Source organism: Schistocerca nitens, chromosome 6 (genome assembly GCF_023898315.1).
Source record: "Schistocerca nitens isolate TAMUIC-IGC-003100 chromosome 6, iqSchNite1.1, whole genome shotgun sequence".
In the NCBI taxonomy this organism is placed as follows: Eukaryota; Metazoa; Arthropoda; class Insecta; order Orthoptera; family Acrididae; genus Schistocerca; species Schistocerca nitens.
This window is the reverse complement of record NC_064619.1, coordinates 88287336-88308583: the sequence shown is the minus strand read 5'-3', so window position 1 is coordinate 88308583 and position 21248 is coordinate 88287336. Positions and strand designations below refer to the sequence as shown.

Genomic DNA, 21248 nt, shown 5'->3' with positions numbered 1-21248 from the left:
AGTTCATCAAGATCCACTTCCTGCTTCCCAACACTACTCCGTTACTCCAGAATATGGACCATCAGATTATTTCTAACTTCGACGAGCTCTACAATACAACACTCTTCGAGCACTGCTTTGAGTTAACTAAAGCTACCAATCTCACTCTCGGAGAGCTTTGGAAATATCACTTCAGCGCCATTGCCAGCTTCAAGATTATCGAAAAGGCTTGCGAAGGGAACTCTCAATTCCGTTTGGAAGAAGCTTCGATCAGAGTGAACTGTCGAATGTGACTCTGTGGCATTTGAGTCAGTATCTGCGGACCCTGTAATCAATGAGATTGTGCCTTTGGCCAAAAGTATGGAACTAGAAGTGGATAACAATGATGTCAATGAGCTTCTGGAAGATCACAGCCAAGAAATGACCACCGAACAGCTTATGAAGTTTCAGAGTGTTTCACAGGAGGAAGTTGTGGAGAGGAACTCTTCAGAAGAACACGAGTTGGCAGTAACAGCAAAGCACTAATCTTCTGGCACAATAAGAGAAATTCTGAAAGCGTGGGAATGGTTGCACCATACACTGAAAATCATTACACCGATAAAGCAGTGACTAAGTGCGCTACAAATTTATTTGAAGATAAGGCTGTGCCGCATTTTCGCCAAGTGTTGAAGTGTTGGCAAGAACAAATGTCTATAGACAGCTTCCTAGAAAAAAAATAGTTATGTATTGTGAATAATAATGTACATAATACTGTATGTATCATTTTCTTTGAATAAATGGCATGAATATGATGAAACTTTTTGTACTTTTTCTCAATGAAAAGCATTATTTTATTTTACATTAATTTATATCGGATAAATTGTTTCACATAACAAGTGTTTCAAACCATGAGTAAGATTCTGGAATGAATTATACTCGCTTTGCGAGGTTCCACTGTATTTCTTAACATTAGTGTCACTCCTCTCTCAGCCTATCCCAGCTGTCTTTCTTTTGGCCACCAGCAGGCCATTATTTATTTTACATTGTGAACACTACATCACCTTTTCCATTCATCATCCTTATTTATTTCTGATTATTTTGTTCCTCCATCTCATGTGCTAAGTTTGCCCTATTTTTCCTCGCTTTGCTACAGACCAATCAAAGTATCCTCATACTTTCATTCCCTGAGTTCTGCTGCCAAGCTTTTCTGTTATAGTGTCATTGTTCTCATTCTACAGCAATGTTATGTTACGGAAAAATTACTTAATTCAGTGTTACGACGATTAGTATTACTGTAATACTATATAGTCATTACTGCCCTTGATATTAATACTATTATTAACATTCTTCATTATTCATTATTCATAGCTCATGTACTGTACACATTGCAGTGTTATCTCATTAACAATGCTTATTTAGACATAGAGTACTCCTTTATTTATTTACTCTATGTTATAGTCTATTATCTAATATCCTGCAATATTTTATGTATATTATTTCGCTTTCTACATTCACTTTAAGTAAAATAATGACTCTATACTTAAAATTATAGTAAAAAATACTGTTGCTATTTTTTTTCTACTGCTCATAGTAGAACCATCACAACCAATATAACTACTAGTAGATCTACATATGTTTACCTTTTCCAGTATTATCCCTGCTATCACTATAATGTGTGACTACAGAAAACTATCTGTTTAATAGTGTTGTTATTATAGTTTTCTCACATTTACTCAGTGGCATTTAGTCTGTGCAGAGATGTAATATAAGGCCTGAAGGAACTACTCCCACAAATAAATGTTTCCATGATCAGGTCCTGACGACCACATGATGCCAATCATCCATGTCATCCACTGCCCTACAGCATCATTTGGATCCAGTAGAGAGAACTATGAATTCAATACACTGCTCTCCCAAATGTTGTCAGCTTTCCAGACCTCGGAGCCACTATTTCTCTTTCGCATAGCTAAGTTGGCCACTCAGGGCTGAGTGCATCCCGCACCATTTGTCTGACCAAATACAGATCCTTGATATTACCAGGGATTAAACATAATTCCTCCATATGGCAGTCAGACACGCTGACCATTTAGCTGTGGAAGTGGCCATTAATTCCCCAAGGTGAAATAAAGGATTAAGCAAATAAATAGCATGTTCATGTTTGGGCACAGTAACCAGTTTCATTATTAATCTAGTTAATGAGACTAATCTTCCCCCATGAACCATGGACCTTGCCGTTGGTGGGGAGGCTTGCGTGCCTCAGCGATACAGATGGCCGTACCGTAGGTGCAACCACAACGGAGGGGTATCTGTTGAGAGGCCAGACAAACATGTGGTTCCTGAAGAAGGGCAGCAGCCTTTTCAGTAGTTGCAGGGGCAACAGTGTGGATGATTGACTGATCTGGCCTTGTACTGCGAACGGCTGAAAGCAAGGGGAAACTACAGCCGTAATTTTTCCCGAGGACATGCAGCTTTACTGTATGATTAAATGATGATGGCGTCCTCTTGGGTAAAATATTCCGGAGGTAAAATAGTCCCCCATTCGGATCTCCAGGCGGGGACTACTCAAGAGGACGTCGTTATCAGGAGAAAGAAAACTGGCATTCTACGGATCGGAGCGTGGAAGGCATCAAGGGATCACAAATTTAGCATTGGAGGGCAGCGTGGAGGGTAAAAATCGTAGAGGGAGACCAAGAGATCAACACACTAAGCAGATTAAGAAGGATGTAGGTTGCAGTAGGTACTGGGAGATGAAGAAGCTTGCACAGGATAGAGTAGCATGGAGAGCTGCATCAAACCAGTCTCAGGACTGAAGACCACAACAACAACAACAATGAGACTAATCTCATTAAGGCAGTAAAAACTGGGCATATTGTGATCATGGAATATTTCTGAGGTGAACAAATCTACTTGATTTGGTATTCTGTTAAGTGACTGGACTAAAATTTGTCGTTACTGCTGATTAAAATATACATGTATGAAGATGGTCTGAAAAGTTCTCGGAGTGGAACAGAAAAAACGTACTTACACCATTTTATTATTTTTCATTGTAGTCTCCTCGTAGATTAATGCACTTGGTGCAACGATGTTCCAGTGCCTTGATCCAATCTCGAAAATGAGTTTCCTCCAGGCCTGCAAAATAGTTGTCAACTCCGGCTACCAGTTCTTTGTTTGAAGTGAATCTTCGTGCACCAAGAAAAATTTTCAGTTTTGGGAAGAGATGGAAGTCTGACAGAGCCATATCAGGAGAAAAGGCGGGAGTGGAAACAATTCATGCCTTAGTTCGTGTAATTTTGCCATGGGTACAGCACATGTGTGCGGGTGCGCATTTTCTTGATGGAAGACGACTTTCTTCCTTGCTAAACCTGGCCTTTTTTGCGTATCTTTTGTTGCAGTTTGTCCAGGAGGTTAGCATAGTATTCTCCACTAATTGTTTGCCCAGTGGGCAGATAATCTACAAACAGAATCTCCTTCGCATCCCAGAACACTGATACCACGACCTTTCCCGATGAAGGAATTGTCTTTGCTTTCTTTGGTGGCGGAGAATCAGCATGTTTCCACTGCTTTGACTGTTGTTTTGGCTCTGAGGTATAGTAGTACACCCAAGTTCCATCTGTGGTCATAACCGGCATAAAAAATCTTGTTCGTTTCTCCTAAAACGGGCCGAACATTGGTCCAGTATCTCCATTCTCGTGCGTTTTCTATCCAGTGTCAAGAGTCGCGGCACCCATCTTCCAGATAATTTTTTCATTTCTAATTCTTCAGTTAAAATGTGATGAACCCTTTCAGATGACATCTGACAAGCGTGAGAAATTTCACGCGCTTTCAATCAGCGATTATCCATAAACATTTTGCTCACTTTGGCAGTGATTTCTGGAGTAGTGACACATCTTGACCGACCACTGCACGGATCATCATCTACGCTCTCCCGACCAAAATTAAATTCATTCGTCCACTTGGCAACAGTTGAATATGAAGGAGCAGAGTTCCCCAGTGTATTCTGGAAATCGACATGAATGTCCTTTGCTTTCATACCTTTCTTTACGAAGTACTTAATCACTGCTCGAATCTCGATTTTTTCCATCTTCGCAAATTACTGAGCGGGAACAACAACAGACTCGTCTCTGCTGCAGCTCTCTTCTAAGAGCATTGACGTGGCACTTGTTTACAGGCGACAGTCCAATTAATATCAACGTGAACAACTCGTTGCGCTAGCGCTGAACTCTAGTGGTGATTCCGAGAACATTTCAAACCACCCTCGCACAAAAGGCCAATAAATAAATGAAAAAAGACCTATGCTGTTCTTTTTCAAAAGGATCCACTGGAAAATAAGAAACAAGTATAAGAATAGCAGACATGAAAATAAAAACCATTAAAATTTATAATACAGGTAACCAAAGTTCAGAACTGAAATTAACAAGGTAGAGAACACTTATGACAAATAAGTGTTCACTAACGAGTTGCGACATAGTCATATTAAAAATCCAGTGATCCAGGAAGACATTTACAAATTTTTACTCCAGTTACAGATAGCAAAATTTTGTGATCATTATCTGAAATAAATATATGTGTATGTTTACTAAGTCTTCGTTAATTAACTCGAATGTAATTAATTAAATTCATATACATAATGATAAGACGTTTATGAACTGCTACAACACAACTGAAAAGAGTAGGTAATAGTTCTTTATGTTAATGACGAAACTGTCTAGGTGGTATAGGCAAAATTCTATCAATGCGCAACACACAGTGAAAGAAAGAAGAGTTAAATAGCTACCGATGTCTGAGGTAAAAATAATTCAAACAGTTTGCAGTGTTTTTTGTGTGGTAGTAAATGCCTTTCCCGTGACTTTTTTACCTCATATAGACGTAAAGAATTTGATCTCCCGGAAAAACATACCCAAACATTCCAAAGTGGTTGATCTGTGATAATGTTAATGAATTTAGCGGCAGCGAGAGAAATTTTTATCGAATTTTTCAAGAATTTAAGGAAGGAGATATTAATGTCCGAGTGCTCTAAAGAATAGTTGAATAATGGATGACAAAGTGGTATAAAATATTAAACCGCATGAAGTGACGCATTCAGTTTATCGGAACATTTGTAATATCTGTGAAGTGTTGCCTTTGATCTGTTGCGTCTCTGACAAAGTGTGATGTCAAACGAGAGATGTGGGAAAGTGATTAGATTGAAATGTGAGCGCCGAAAGCTAGCGTTCGGTTGCAGATTTTGTTGACAGTGGCTTGGTTATACGGGAGCCTTGTGCTAATGAAAATATGAGTTACACCAGTGATTTTTCTCAGTCACAGGAATATCTGAGCTTCAGGAGCAGTATACCATTGCGTAAAATTGTCGTTGACACGGACTCGTCTAAGGCAAGCACGCGAGTGAAATTGTGTGCTGGCTGTAAAGACAGCAAAGTATGGAGAAATTAAAACACTCTATTTATTTTTACAGGGCTGGAAAGTGTATGATTCTGGGCCGAAAGATGTAAAAACGCCATTAGTTTGCTTGCCACCTGTCAGTGGGACAGCTGATGTTTTCTTCAAACAAATACTTGCCTTAAATGCCAAGGGGTATAGGGTAATATCGGTGAGTCTTTTCATAATCCTTTTTTAATAAAATACGAACCATATCATTCTACTCATTTTGTTTTGCGTGTACTGCGCAGGTGAACAGTAAGGGCCTACCAGGCTGCTCCTCATATTATCACCTAAGAAACTGTTCGGGGTCGCCATGGTGTGTCATACGTTAGTTCCCAGTGTATCGAAATATTGTGGTATATGCGTAATATTGAATAAAATGTGCTGGTTTGTTCCCCACTTTTGTGAATGTAGCCATTAATTCTGTGGAGTTCTTTAAATTCCATCGTTTTAAAACATTAGCACCACTGTGTACTGTTTTTATGACAAAGCCTGAGTATACATTTAAACGTTCCTTTTCCCACCGTCAGATTGTAGAGACATATTTTGATTTAATGCTGTTGCTTTGACTCTTACATATAGTCCAGATATGACAGTCGTACTTCTAGTTACTTGTATATTTATGGTATAATAACTTTGCAGTATACATTATCTGATAACTCTGCACCAAAATCACAAAAACGTCCTTAGTACAAAACTGTCATGACAGTGGGTGTCAATATGCCATCCGTAATTTGGATTACACTCAACCTTGTGTACTTCAGTACTTCGAATCGTATTGTCTAACCTTGCAGCTACACCCCCAGTTGTGAATAAAAGTTTAAACTTGCACCTTATATGAATGTAATACAGAGAATGTTTGGTACACAATTGCCACAGCATAATACTCCATGAGTATCATAAGGACCACCCAATCTCAAGCCAAACCTCTTCCCTATCCGACATGAAGAGAAAGCTTAGAAAATAACTGAAGCTAAGTGAAATCTGTTAAGGCACAGTCTGTTGTCATAAGTAACTCTGTACTTAAATGTGATTTCTTTGAACATGCTTTCAGGCAATTTAATACCTCCCTCCCAGATCTCAACTGTATAAAGTAATCAACATAATTGATAAAGCTCTTGGCACGCGGTTTCTGTAAATGTCCTCTTGCAATGCTTGAGGTGCTCTTGTTGGCACTTGTGTCCATTAAGTTTGTCTACACTAAAACGATGGTGGTGGTGGAAATGAAGGTGGTAACAATGCTTGTACTTCTTATAAATATCTACTCTCACTGTAGTATTTGACCTAGAAGCCTTTGAATTAATAGTCGATGCTCATAGGAATGAATACCAGTGGTCTAATAGATTGTGATAAAATGTAGCGTTCTAAAATAGTTAATTCTGTTTGTTAGAATCACCCACTCACAATGTACTGTGATCTCCCCTTCACCTTAGTCAGGACTGAATTTTTGTTGTTGTGCATCTGAATTGTCTTGTAGCGGATCAATGTATGGAGCACAGTAATGCATAATAGCAATCTCACTAGCTTTTGAACACCAGCTCTTTTTCCAGCATAACACACACACACACACACACACACACACACACACACACACACACACACACCTCAGGGAATTGCTTTCATTAACTGAGTATCAATAATTAGTCTTGCCAAGACCACAGGAGTGTGTGCTTGGGTGTTTGTAGTTGTGTGAGTGTGTGCTGTTGCTAGAAAAAGAGCTAGAACTCGAAAGCTGGTGTGAATGCTGTTTACTTTTATGTGTTTCTGTGCTTCACACATTGATCTACTATAGATGAGTGGTTGCCATTCCCTTATGTTGTCTAGCTCCCTCCAGAAATTTCCACTATTGAAAATGATTTCCTCTTACTGTAGTTAACAGGTGGCAAAATATTGGTAAGTAGTTTATCATCTGAGGGATATAAATACTTAAAGTATATTCCCCCAGTACAGTAGTGAAATTATAGCTGAAGTGTTTTAGTTGAGAGTGTGTTAATTAAATCCTGGTGAGGAAAAGACAAGATTTCAATCGAGCTAACACAAGGAGGAATAATGACAATGTTTAGTTCTTACATAATCATCAGAGTTCTAATGAGTGTTTTGATACAGGTTTTACATATCATTAGCACCTTGAAGTGAGATACCAGAGTTTCTCCTGGCGTATACAATTTTCAAACAACTTACGGGAATTCAGCCAGGTAATATTTACAGCAACTGCAAATATTTCATTGGGAGTACACCCCTCCATTTTCAAGGCAGTTCGTGCCTTGATAATGGTGGGTTGTATTCCCACTGAAATATCATTGGTCGCTGTAAGTATTACCTGGCTGAATTTCTGTAAGTTGTCTGAAAACCTTGAAGTGAGTCTAATACCTCCAGGTGTAGAGGAGTGTTAGATAGGAGTGTCGACTTTGGCCAGTGACATAGGAAACATACGGCAAATGCCGTAAACAGTGTGCAACTATAACTATATGCTGACAATGTTTACAAATGAGCTAAGCTACAGATCAGTCTGTTACAGCCAGGTTTCTTTAATGTCACATTTGTTGGCTTTGCCAACCACATTAATAATAATGATGATAATAATAATAATATTTTATTGTTGTTAAGCTTACAGAAGCAATAGACAACGTCAAATTACAACGTAACAAGTTTTTTGTGCTTTCATATTCGTTGACTTCACCAGGTAACAACAAAACTGCGAGTATATGCAGCAAAAGGTGATGCGACAGCAGCCATTAACATTAAGTCACTAGCCAAAGCCAACAACTTGTATAAAACATTCCTCTTGATGCATCCTTTTTTTGGTAATGCATCTATTGGGAGGGGAATATTGAGGTCAGAAGATATTTGATGGTCTCTGAGAGAAGTGAGCTGAGTTCTAAGATTATTTTATGTATATAATTCATAATTAGTGGTTTTCATTTAATCAAATCTCTCCATATTTGAAAGAGTGCTGTAATTAACAGTAAGAAGTTAAGTTATTAATGAGGAGACTTCTATGGCTGTAGGCCTACTACTATTTCTCTGAACTGTGATGTGCCTGCCTGTGATGTGTTTCTTTAACTAATGCATTCTTTTTTATCTTCAGAATATGGGCTTAAATAAGAACTTAGTTTTGTGATAAAATTCTGTGGCGGGGTCCAGATCCTAAAATATTCAGCATCTGTATCTTGTACAGAAGGTAGCCCATAAGGCCCAGCATTGTAAGAGGGGAGTGTAACTCTAAATACATGAAAAGCATGCTCTAAGTCTACAAAAGTGAAATCTTGCAGTGATTGAATATAGCATTAGTAGTGTGTTTCTTGAGGCAGTGAGGGTGATTAAATATCTTGGCGTAAAATTGCGAAGTGATGTGAACGGGAATGAGCACATCAGGTTCTTAGTAGGAAAGGTTTATTGGAGAATTTGGAGAAAGTGTTTCTCATAGGTAAGGGTGAGCTGAAAAGTAATATGTCTGAATTGATGTGAAATCTTTTAAAGCATTTTTAAGTAAAACAAGCATTATTAACATTCTGCGTCTTTATTCTTCTTATCTACATACTTACTTTTCAATGTAGTCACCCTGGCGACAAGCATGTATCTCCTAACAAGAGACTAGTTTGTTGATACCGCCGCTGTAGAATAATTTAACTTCATTGAGGGCTGTCCTGTCACATCCTCTGGCCCAGACTGTATCCATTCCCAAATGATTAAATATCTGTTAGATTACCAGCGCCACATCCATGCCGTCTTAAAGTGCATCTAGAGTGATGACAAGTTCCTGTCGCAATGGTGGATCATTCCAGTGCTAAAGCCTGGTAAGAACCCACTAGATGTATATAGCTATCGTCCTGTCAGCCACACCAACGTTCTGTGCAAGCTGCCCAAACATATGGTGAGCCGGCGTTTGTGTTGGCTTCTTGAGTCTCGGGGCCTTCTGGCTCCGTCCTGGGATGGTTTTCGCCAAGGGCTCTCCACCACCGACAACTTGGTCCACCTGGAGTCTGCCATTTGATTGGCCTTTTCCTGGCAACATCACCTTACACCTAACTGTCGTCCTTTTTGACCTGACAAAGGCCTACGATACAACTTGGCAACACCACATCTACGCTACTCTTCATGAGTGAGGTCTCCGGGACCCGCTCCTGATTTTTATACAAAACTTCTTGTCACTCCACACTTTCCAAGTTCGCATCAATGCTTCCCACAGTTCACCCCTTATCCAAGAGAATGGGACCCTGCAGGGCTTTTTCTGAGTGTCCCTCTCTTTTTAATAGCTGTTAATGGTTTCGCAATAGCGGTAGGGTCCTCGGTAACTACCCTCCTATATGCTGACAGTTTTTGTATTTCCATGTGCTCCTCTTTTAGTGGTGTGGCTGAATGCTGGTTGCAGGGAGCCATACAAAATGTGCAGTCGTGGGCCCTCATTCATGACTTTGTTTTCAGCTGCCAAGACTTGGGTCAAGCACTTCTGTCATCCTTGTACTGTCCATCCCATCCAGAGCTTTACCTCGCTGACCAACTTCTTGATATAGTAGAGACTTAGAGCTTTTTGGACTGGTCTTCTATGCCCACTTAATTTGGCTTCCCCATCTTTGTCAGCTTAAGGAAAAGTGCTGGTGGTATCTTAATTTCAGTCGATGCCTGAGTCACACCAAATGGGTTGCTGATCCCCTACACTGCTGCAGCTGTACAAAGCCCTCATGCAGTCCTGTATTGACTATGGTAGCGTGGTGTATGGTTCAGCATTGCCATCTGCATTGCAGCAGCTAGACCCTATTCACCACTGTGGAGTTCATCTTGCAACGGGAGCTTTCCAGATGAGCCCAGTGAACAGCCGCCTCGTGGAATCTGACGTGCGTCCATTGTGGCTTAGGCAGAAACTACTGCTTGCAAATTATACCGCCCACATTCGTAGTTTACCTCTCCATCTCAATTACCATTTCGTTTTTCCTAACACAGCAATCCATCTCCTGCAATGCGGCCAAGAACAGGGCATTCCAGTCCATGTCTGTTCACTTCTTTTGAACTTGACACGTTCTCTCTACCACTGCGGGTCCACTCGCATGCACCTCCAAGGTCCATGCCTCGGCCACAGCTTCATCTGGATCTATCGCAAGACCCAAAAGCCCAGTTCCACCCGAGGTCCTCCACTGTCAATTTTTGTCTATTCTCGTTGTGTTTCTGGGCTCAGAAATAGTCTACACCGATGGATCAATGGTTGACGATCTTGTTGCTTTTGCTTATGCTCATGTTGGACATAGAGAACAGCCCTCCTTGCTGGTTGGCTGCAGTGTTTTCAATGCAGAGTTGGCTGCCATCTATCACGCTTGTGAGCATATCCTTGCCTGCACTGGGGAGTCCTTTGTCATCTGTAGTGACTCCTTAAGCAGCCTACAAGCTCTTGACCAGCACTTCCCTCACTTTCCTTTGGTACTGACTATCCAGGAGTCTCTTTACGCCCTCGGCTACACTGGACATTCAGTGACCTTCATTTGGACCCCAGGATGTGCCGGGATCCCAGGCAATGAACTCGCTGACCGCCTTGCCAAACAGGCTACTAGTGAACCAACTCTGGAGATTGGCCTGCTGGAGACTGGTTTTTGATCGGCCTTCCACCACAAAGTTTTCGCAGTCTGGGATACTGAATGGCACACCATCAGTATACCAAATAAATATGTTTTACCAAGGAAACAATGAATGTAAGGCGGTCATCCATGCGAGCCACTTGCAAGGGCTCCATTCTCCTTTGCCGGCTCCACATCGGCCATACATGGCTAACACTAAATAGGCCTATATCATTGACATAAATTTATTGCAGAATTATGGAACATATTTTATGCTCATTTGTTTGTATGTTTTTTGGAGAAGGAAAGTCTCGTCTATAAAAATCATCGTGGATGAACTTCCTTGCCTATGAACTTTAACGTCCCACACTTAATGAAACAAAATTGACAGATGTTAAGGTAATGCCAGGATATCCCAAGCATGTGGGATAGGACTGTTATTTACAGTGTACAGAAATCATCCAGCAGATAATGTTCTTATACATATTTTAACAACGCGTTTCAAGAGACAATGCTCTCATCATCAGGTTGTAAAATCTGTCATGAAATTATGCAATGATGCAAAATATATAGGGCAGACAGGAAGACCATTCGCGATCCGGTATAAAGAACATAAAGATGCGTTCAGGTTAGGGAATTATGACAAATCAGCTGTTGCAAACCATATATATATATGAAACAGGCCATCCCCTTAATAGCATGCCAGCCGCTGGTGGCCGAGCGGTTCCGGCGCTACCGTCTGGAACCGCGTGACCGCTACGGTCGCAGGTTCGAATCCTGCCTCGGGCATGGATGTGTGTGTTGTCCTTAGGTTAGTTAGGTTTAAGTAGTTCTAAGTTCTAGGGGACATATGACCTCAGCAGTTGAGTCCCATAGTGCTCAGAGCCATTTGAACCTTAATAGCATAGAAGACAACGTAGAAATATTGCATGTAGAAAAGAAAGGGAGGAAACTTTATTTACTAGAGGAATTCAAGATAGCTATCCATGAGAAGAAACAAAGCAATATCCTAAATGTACAAGATAACTTTAAAGAAATGAGATTTTTTAGTGGGTTTTTAGAATTATTTTAGAGCAGGCATGCGACTTTAAACTTGTAGCACGTCAATGACGGAGTTGTGAGAGGCTAACGATGGCAGACCAATGCAATAAGGAAATGAGGCGCCCAATAGCATAGCGTTACCGTCAAGCACACGGCTGTAACCACGCCACAACACCTAGGCAAGTCAGTCCACAACAGCTCCCGAGCCGGTGCAGTCGACAGCATATTTGGTAGCTATGGGATGGCCATTGACTTGGGTCAACAACTTCAATGTAAGACGAGGACCCACAGTCCAATATACTTTTAATTCTGTTTTACTCTATGGACTTTCCAACTATTGGTGATGGTATTTTGTCTTTTTAGTCCGTTTAATTTCATGACATAGATTTTACAACCTGATGATGAGAGCATTGTCTCTTGAAACGCATTGTTAAAATATGTATAAGAATCGCGGTTGAATGCTAAAAGTGATAACCAGTATAACGACAACTGCTACCTCGACTCCATAATGGATTATATAAAAAAAAAAATTATGGTGAGTTACTCTAAGGCAGTTACCTTTCAGCAGTGACTAGTTAAAAAGAATCTTTATCACACGAGTGTTCTAGTGGCACTATACCAGTTGTGATTTTTGTTAAAAGTATTCTACAGTCAGTGCAGATTATTTCTTTCAAAACATGGAAATTTGACTGTGGTTGCCAACAATTTAAAGTAACTTTATCTTTACTATTGCTCATTGTAATCAGATAGCAGATAGTCATCAAGGAATGGCACATTTCATCGCTGGATCATTTAGTTGGCATGACAGCATTACAAAATGCCCAACAGATTCCAGTGCAGTCATTATGAGAGAGGCAATGTGCATCACAAAGAGATTTACTATTAAAATTCCAACAGATTATGTTCTGGGAAGAGTTGGGCAAACCTTACTTTCTCCCATCTTGCAAGGTGATGAAGACAAGAAAATCCAAGAAATTAGAGCCAAAAAATAGATTTACAAACAATCATTCTTCCCATGCACCATTTGTGAATGCAACAAGGAAGGGAGAATTGATGGTGGTTCACATCATAAGGTGGATTTCAAAGTAAACATGTGGAAATGGATATGTTTATTATTGATTCTGTATTCTGAAAATTAGATAGTTGGAATGGAACATGTGAGGAAAAAAGTAGTCAGGTTCTGAATCTACATTTGGCATGAAGAGCTTTCAGCATACTTGTAATGTTGTGCCATATTTTAACAGAATGTTTTATTTTTAATGAGATACCAGCATTTGAATTATGTAATTATTCAGTTAAACATTGTTTGGTGGTCCTCGAATCAAATTGTTGAGTTAGCATGAATTTTTCATATCAAGAATGCCACTGTGTGACCATTGCCGATAACACAGGAAGGATAGTGAGCCATCATGTGACACATAATGTTTGATATAATGCAGTAATCATCAATATAGTGCATTCTTTAGGAAGTAATGTTGTTGAGAGGGAATTATGTTGTAAGTCATTCAGTGTGGCATTTGATAACTTTGGCATTGTGAATTAAGGCTTTCCTGTAGAATTGGCACCAGACATAAGAAGAGATTACAATAATTTTTGCTTTGTCTCTGATTCTTTTTTCAGGCAGAGAATCCTGTTTATTGGTCTGTTAAAGAATGGTGTGAAGGTTTCAGAAGATTGTTGGATTATCTGTGCATCAATAAGGTGCATTTATTTGGTGCATCACTAGGTAAGCTCTTTTTCCACTTCCATTATTGTCAAGTTCTCCAACACCTTCTCCATTTCTTAAACTCATGTAGCAGAGAGAGAGAGAGAGAGAGAGAGAGAGAGAGAGAGAGAGAGAGAGATACTGAAGGTAGAAATGCTGCCATACATATTACAAGACAGTGAAATTTCTTATAAATAATCCCAGCAGTCAAGTATGATGCAAGATGTATTCTTATGACAGTGGAGGTGTTCAAATGAATGTAGAGCAAAAGCTAACGATCAGTTTCTAGAAATGAGAATTAGGTGAGAACAACATGAGTGCCTTTAACACATTCTTCCAGAAGAAAAAAACAAACTGAAAAATAGACTTCCAAAAATGAAATGGAACTAAAAATGATGTATACTATATGATCCCATGTATGGCAAAACAACAAAGTGCATTTCACTGCTTTTGGGATACATGCAATTTAATCTTTCATAGAGCCGTAAATTTGCCTGAGCGGTTTTAAGAAAACTTTTTGTTCAGAGTTATTGGCACGACAATTCAAAATGTTAAGATATGAGACTTACAGTTGTAACTCCATCTTTTCTGGCAGGGAAAGGGAGGAGGGCAGTGGTTGTATTGCATGTTTGTTGTTCTGGCATTAGGAAGACAGACTAGGTTTTCACATACATACATACATACAGCAAGTAAAACACGTATATTGAATCTAGTTCCAATTTTATTGCTTCAATATACCTTTCACAGAGTAAAGAATGAAGAGATACTACTAATAGTTTCAGTACAAACTAACTGTAAGCAAGAAGTCTCCTGCATATAACCCTTTTAATCTGCATCAGTCTTCTTCAGTACCTAGTTCAGACAGTGCGTCATGGCAGTTACATCAATCAACATATTTTGATAATGGTCTTTGGATTCCCCATGGAATCATCTGTTCCTCGCACAGTGTGCACGTGTCCTTTCTTCTGTAGCAATTTGAAGGGTCCCCCCCCCCCCCCCCCCATGTATGCCATGGAATACACTCACACAAAAAATGTCGCTCCTTGTTTTTTCAACGCTGATATATCAGAATCGCCATAAAATTACGAAAAATTGAAAGATGTTAAATTATTTCTAAACTTTTGAAATTTTAGATGTGTTAGTAACTTGTCAAGTTCAGAAAATATTCTCACAATATAGTGTGGATGATGAAAGGATGAAGATCCCTTGTGCAACTTTTGGAGTGCCCAGTGGCACATAACTGCTTTTGATCCCTGTTTGAGAAGGAATACAGTCGATTACCATGTAATCTACTTCAAGAATGCGTGGTCAATAGATTACAAGTTGGGATAATTGTTATGCAGGACAGTGCGCATAGAAACAAATGTAGAGGTCTGGTGACATTCGCATCCATCTGGCACCATTCTCACTGTATGTTGTCTAGAATTTCATCCTATTTTGTGATCTGCCTCATTCGTCAACTAACATGTATCTTCTACAATTCCCAGATTTTGTGTGCTCGAATTATACACTGCCAGTTTTTCCCAGGTGGAATCATTAGCTGCAGGATTCTTACAGTGTGTTGAACACAGCTTTTAGATAGAAATTTACATCCACAGCACCACTGTGTATAGCATTTCTGTCTTCATTGTACTTATTTTGACCCAGATTTATTGCCCATATAAATATTTTCCACTATCATCTCGCTTCAACTTTTCATATTGTCAGCTAATTACGTTTGCAACATTTACAACACTGAGCTTTCTTTGGTCTAAATTAAGTAATTGTGGAATACGTGCGTGTATTTTGGAAGACATTAGTTTCCAGTTGTCCTCACATTTGGCATTATAGTCACTGTAAATTACTGTAAAATTTAGTTTTGAATCCAGAAACATGGTTGATGACTTTTGTCAATATTAGAGTAATGTGATGGAAGGATTACTCAAGATGTGCTGGCTTATGCAATCGTCATCACTTGTGACAATTCATGTGGTCAGTGTTAATTAAGTTTCTACTGCTAAACAGTATTATCACAGTATAAGTAAAGGCTCCTCTCACCATAGCTACTATCAAATCTAAGATAGATGAGAGAAAATCGCAGCAGTCGGGTCGAAGAGGAATAAAAATGAAATACCTCAACTATTTTGCATATTCCTTGTTGTCCAACCTTTCAGTCCCTTTTACATATGATTTCGTGATGAACTGACATTGTTGGTCTGAACTTCTTGCCATTTTATATCCTGGTTTGGTGGTGTGCACCAGCTGAAATAAAATAATGCCATCTGTACTCTGCCATGAAAAAGGTAGTAAGAGTCACCCTGGTCACACTCCCCCCAGGGGATCCACAACTCTTTTGTGGATACGTGCGTAGCGAGCACGGGACCCCGAGTTGATGCGGCCTTCCTTCCTTTCCGGGCTGCATACCTTCCCTTTCCGCATCCTTCCCCATTCCCCATCTTCGCCACCCCCCTTCACCTCTGGCTCTTTCTTTCCCTTTCTCTGGGGTTATGGTTTGTGCCTACGTCTGGAGACGGACGCTTGTACATATACTACATTCTTCGCCTTCATTCCTTGCTTGTAAGTCTTCATCCTTCCTTTGTCCTTCTCTTTTCCTTCTCTTTTCCTTACCTCTTCTCTCTACCTTCTCCGCTGCGGCGTTTGAGACCTCTCTTCTTTCCTTTCCCTTTCTCTTTCTTCCTCCCTGTGCGTGTCTGAAGGCCAACCCACGCACTTCCATGCGTAGCCGGTGACGGGGTAACGCGTAATTCCCCGCCCCGGGTAGACAGGTAGGACACGTACGTACCCCCTGGTAACGGCCAGGCCCAGGGAGGGGTGATTACCCGAGCTGATACCTTCCGAAAGTGCCGATTGGTCCCTCCGTCCGTTTGTCGGGAGGTGTGACCTGAGGTGTGAACAATCACCTAAGGCGGGAGTGCCCTCAGAGAGGGCCCCCACAAGGGAGGAGCGCGCCATCGGAGACGCCGGTAATCATGGGGGATTCTTCCGCAATGGTTTCCTCACCTTCCACTATGTCTGCTCACAAACGTAAGTTCACTGAGTCTCAGCCACAGTCAGTTCTTCCATCGTTGCCACGGTTCCTTGTTGTTTCTCGGTCTGACGAAGGTCACGAGTTCTCCACGGTCAACCCTTTCATTATTCAGAAAGGTGTCGACGCAATTGCAGGTCCTGTAAAGTCTTGTTCCAGATTACGGAATGGCACCCTGTTGTTAGAAACAGTCAGTGCCCTCCAGGCACAAAAATTGCTGCGTACGTCACCACTACACACCTTCCCTGTCCCGGTGGAACCGCACCGTACCTTAAATTCCTCACGTGGAGTCGTTTATACACGCTCCCTCGATGGACTGTCTGACGAAGAAATTCAGCACTACCTGTCTGACCAGGGCGTAACGGCTGTTCATAGGGTTATGAAAAGGATTGACACGAACATCATTCCAACCCGCACTGTCTTCTTGACATTTGACAAAGTTCAACTACCATCGAAAATCAAAGCCGGCTATGAGATAATTTCCGTTCGCCCTTACGTCCCGAACCCTACGCGTTGCTATCGGTGCCAGCGGTTCAATCACACCAGCCAGTCCTGTTCCAATCCGGCCAAATGTGTTACGTGTGGCAGGGATGCCCATGAGGGTGCTTGTCCACCTCCATCCCCTCGCTGCATCAACTGTATGGGTGACCACGCCGCTTCCTCTCGAGATTGCCCCGTTTTTAAGGACGAAAAACTCATCCAGGAAATTAGGGTGAAGGAAAAGGTGTCGACCTTTGCTGCTCGAAAATTATTCGCCAGTCGACAGCCCACCGTGCCTCAGAAAGGAAACTACAGCACTGTCCTTGCTTCTCCTCGGCCAACAAAGGAGGTGGCCACGCAGACTTGCGACCTCACCTTTAGTGCCACGGTCGTCAGATCGGCCAGCGCAAAGGTCGCCCGTTCAACCTCACCACTTTCGCCTGCCCACTCTCTGGCTCACCCTTTGTAGAGTTCTGCTAAATCTTGAGCCCAAAAGTCAGACACCAAGACTTCGAAAAAAGAGCATACTCGTGAAGAGTTTTTACGTACAGCAACTTCCCAACCATCGGTTCCTCCTTCCTCTAAACATCATACTTCCAAGAAGGCTACAAAGAAACCCAGTTCCTCTCCTTCTCCGCCAAGGCGTGTCCCATCTACAGCACCACCTGGCGGAAGTCGCCCTCGGCCGTCTTCTGTGTCGCCGAGGCGCATTGCTGGCGGCCGATCAACCGGCCGGTCGCTGGTGGCAGGAGCTGCTCCTGACCAACCTATGGATCAGGATCTTCTGCCTTCGGCTGAATGCCATTCCATGCTGTCGGTCGCAAGCTCAGAGCAGTCGTTGAGTTGACAGCGACCTTGGTCGCATTCCTCCATTTTCTGTTCACCCTATGTCCATTATCCACTGGAATATCCGCGGTATTCGAGCCAATCGGGATGAATTGTCGATCCTCTTACAATCCTACTCGCCGGTCATCTTCTGTCTTCAGGAAACAAAGCTGCATCCCCATGACCGCTTTGTTCTCCCTCATTTTCAGTCCGTCCGATATGATCTCCCCTCTGTTGAAGGCACTCCAGCACACGGAGGACTCATGATTCTTCTCCATGAAACTGTCCATTATCACCCAATCCATTTAAACACTTCCTTCCAAGCTGTCGCCGTCTGTCTTTCCCTTTCCGGATACACGTTCTCTCTTTGTACTATATACATTCCATCGTCCACACCAATGGCATGAGCTGATCTCCTTCATCTTCTTGGTCAGCTTCCACCCCCATATTTGCTGGTTGGGGACTTCAATGCCCACCACCCGCTTTGGGGATCTCCACATCCTTGTCCACGTGGCTCACTATTGCTAGACGTCTTCCACCAAGCAGATCTAGTTTGCCTCAACACTGGGGTCCCTACGTTTTTGTCTGCCTCCACGGCAAATTTATCTCATTTGGACCTTGCGGTCGGTACTGTTCCGCTAGCTCGGCGCTTCGAATGGTTCGCCCTTGATGATACACACTCCAGTGACCACTTTCCATGTGTCCTTAGACTGCAGCCTCAACGGCCATATATGCGCCTGCGACGCTGGAAGTTTGCTCAAGCCGATTGGACACTTTTTTCGTCTCTAGCGGCATTCGATGACCGTCACTTTCCCAGCGTCGACGATGAGGTCACACATATTACCGACGTTATTCTTACAGCTGCGGAACATTCAATACCACGCACCTCCGAATTGCCCCGGCGCCCCCCAGTTCCTTGGTGGAACAAGGCATGCCGTGATGCACTACGTGAGCGGCGACGTGCTCTCCGCGTTTTCCGCCACCATCCTACTTTGGCCAACTGTATCCGCTATAAGCAGCTACGAGCGCGATGCCGTCGTGTCATCCGCGATAGCAAGAAGGCAAGCTGGAAATTCTTTATTAGCTCATTTAACACCTTCACTCCCGCCTCGGAAGTTTGTAGTCGGCTTCGACGGTTCTCAGGCGCGCCTAGTTTCTCCCCGGTCTCTGGGCTCACTGTCGCGCATGACACATTAGTGGACCCCGTCGCAATTTCTAACTCGTTGGGTCAGCACTTTGCCGAGATTTCGAGCTCTTCAAATTACCCGCCAGCGTTTCTCCCGAAGAAACGCGCAGCGGAAGTGCGACCTCTTGCTTTCTCCTCTCAAAATCGCGAAAGCTACAATACTGTTTTCTCCTTGCGGGAACTCCAACATGCACTCTCTTCTTCTCGCTCCTCCACCCCAGGACCAGATGGTATCCACATCCAAATGTTGCTGCATTTATCAACCCATAGTCTGCGTTACCTCCTTCGCCTTTATAATCGAATTTGGACCGACAGTACTTTTCCCAGACGATGGCGGGAAGCTATCGTCGTTGCTGTTCCGAAACCTGGAAAGGACAAACATCTCCCCTCTAGCTATCGCCCCATTTCTCTCACGAGTAGTGTCTGTAAGGTTTTGGAGCGTATGGTGAATTACCGTTTAGCGTGGTGGCTGGAATCCCGCAGTCTTTTAACACCTGCCCAATGCGGATTCCGAAAGCATCGTTCTGCAGTTGACCATCTTGTTGCTCTCTCCACTTATATCATGAACAATTTTCTCTGGAAACGCCAAACGGTAGCAATATTTTTTGATCTGGAGCGAGCATACGATACCTGTTGGAGGACAGGCATCCTCCGCACACTGTTCTCTTGGGGCTTTCGAGGCCGGCTGCCCCTTTTTCTTCGCGAATTTATGGCAGAGCGCACATTTAGGGTGCGGGTGAACACTACTCTCTCCCGCACTTTCTCCCAAGAAAACGGGGTACCCCAGGGCTCCGTGCTGAGTGTTGTACTGTTTGCCATCGCTATAAATCCAATTATGGATTGTCTCCTTCCCGATGTCTCGGGCTCCCTCTTTGTGGATGATTTTGCGATCTACTACAGCTCTCAATGGACCAGCCTTCTTGAACGACGTCTTCAAGGATGTCTCGATCGCCTCCACTCTTGGAGCATCGAAACAGGCTTCCGTTTCTCTCCCAGTAAGACCGTTTGTGTTAATTTTTGGCGACGTAAGGAGTTTCTTCCGCCCTCCTTACATCTAGGACCTGTCAACCTTCCGTTTTCAGACGTCGCTAAATTTTTGGGTCTTACGTTTGACAGAAAACTGTGCTGGTCCTCCCACGTTTCCTATCTTTCGGCTCGCTGTCTGCGATCGCTTAACACCCTCCGTGTCCTGAATGGTACCTCCTGGGGAGCGGACCGAGTGGTCCTTCTCCGCCTCTATCGCGCCTTAGTGCGCTCGAAATTGGATTATGGAAGCATAGTCTACTCCTCTGCTTGGCCGTCTATTCTTCGGCGTCTCGACTCTATCCACCACCGTGGATTACGTTTAGTGTCTGGAGCTTTTTACACTAGCCCTGTGGAAAGCCTTTATGCTGAGACTGCTGAACCTCCGTTGTCCAATCGGCGAGCGGTCCTTCTAAGTCGTTATGCTAGCCATCTGTCTTCCATGCCTGCTAATCCAGCCCATGCCCTTTTTTTTGACGCCTCATTTGATGTAGGGTATGCTGGCCGCTCCTCCTCCCTACTACCCCCGGGAGTCCGCTTCCGTCAACTGCTCCATTCTCTTTCCTTCCGCTTTCCTAAAAAACTTTTTGACAACTTCGGGTACAGCACCGCCTTGGCTCCGTCCCCGGATCTGCCTGCTCCGTGACCTTTGTCGATTTCCCAAGGATGGTACCCCTACACTTGTTTATCGTCGGGCATTTGCTGCTCTATGTGCACAAATGACGGACGCCACATTTATTTACACCGACGGCTCGAAAACATCGTTAGGTGTAGGGAGTGCCTATATTGTTGGCGACACCCCAAATCAATTTCGGCTTCCCGACCAGTGTTCGGTGTATACTGCGGAGCTTTACGCTGTTCTCCAGGCTGTCCACTACATCCGCCGCCATCGGCGGATACAGTACGTTATCTGCTCAGATTCTCTGAGCTCTCTCCTCAGTCTCCAAGCTCTTTACCCTGTGCACCCTCTGGTCCACCGGATTCAGGACTGTCTGCGCTTGCTCCATCTGGGGGGTGTCTCGGTGGCGTTCCTCTGGCTCC

General features: G+C 42.8%; 1 protein-coding gene across 1 annotated transcript in view; it reads left to right on the top strand.

Annotated features, from left to right (window-relative positions):
- The first annotated feature begins 5077 nt into the window (after positions 1 to 5077).
- LOC126263055 (maspardin-like) overlaps positions 5078 to 21248 on the top strand; it is a 99119-nt gene continuing 82948 nt past the window's right edge. The window contains exons 1-3 of the mRNA XM_049960032.1: positions 5078 to 5328; positions 5411 to 5545; positions 13584 to 13689. Of these exons, the coding sequence (XP_049815989.1) occupies positions 5230 to 5328; positions 5411 to 5545; positions 13584 to 13689 (340 nt within the window). The 5' untranslated portion in view covers positions 5078 to 5229. The remainder of the gene's footprint in view (positions 5329 to 5410; positions 5546 to 13583; positions 13690 to 21248) is intronic.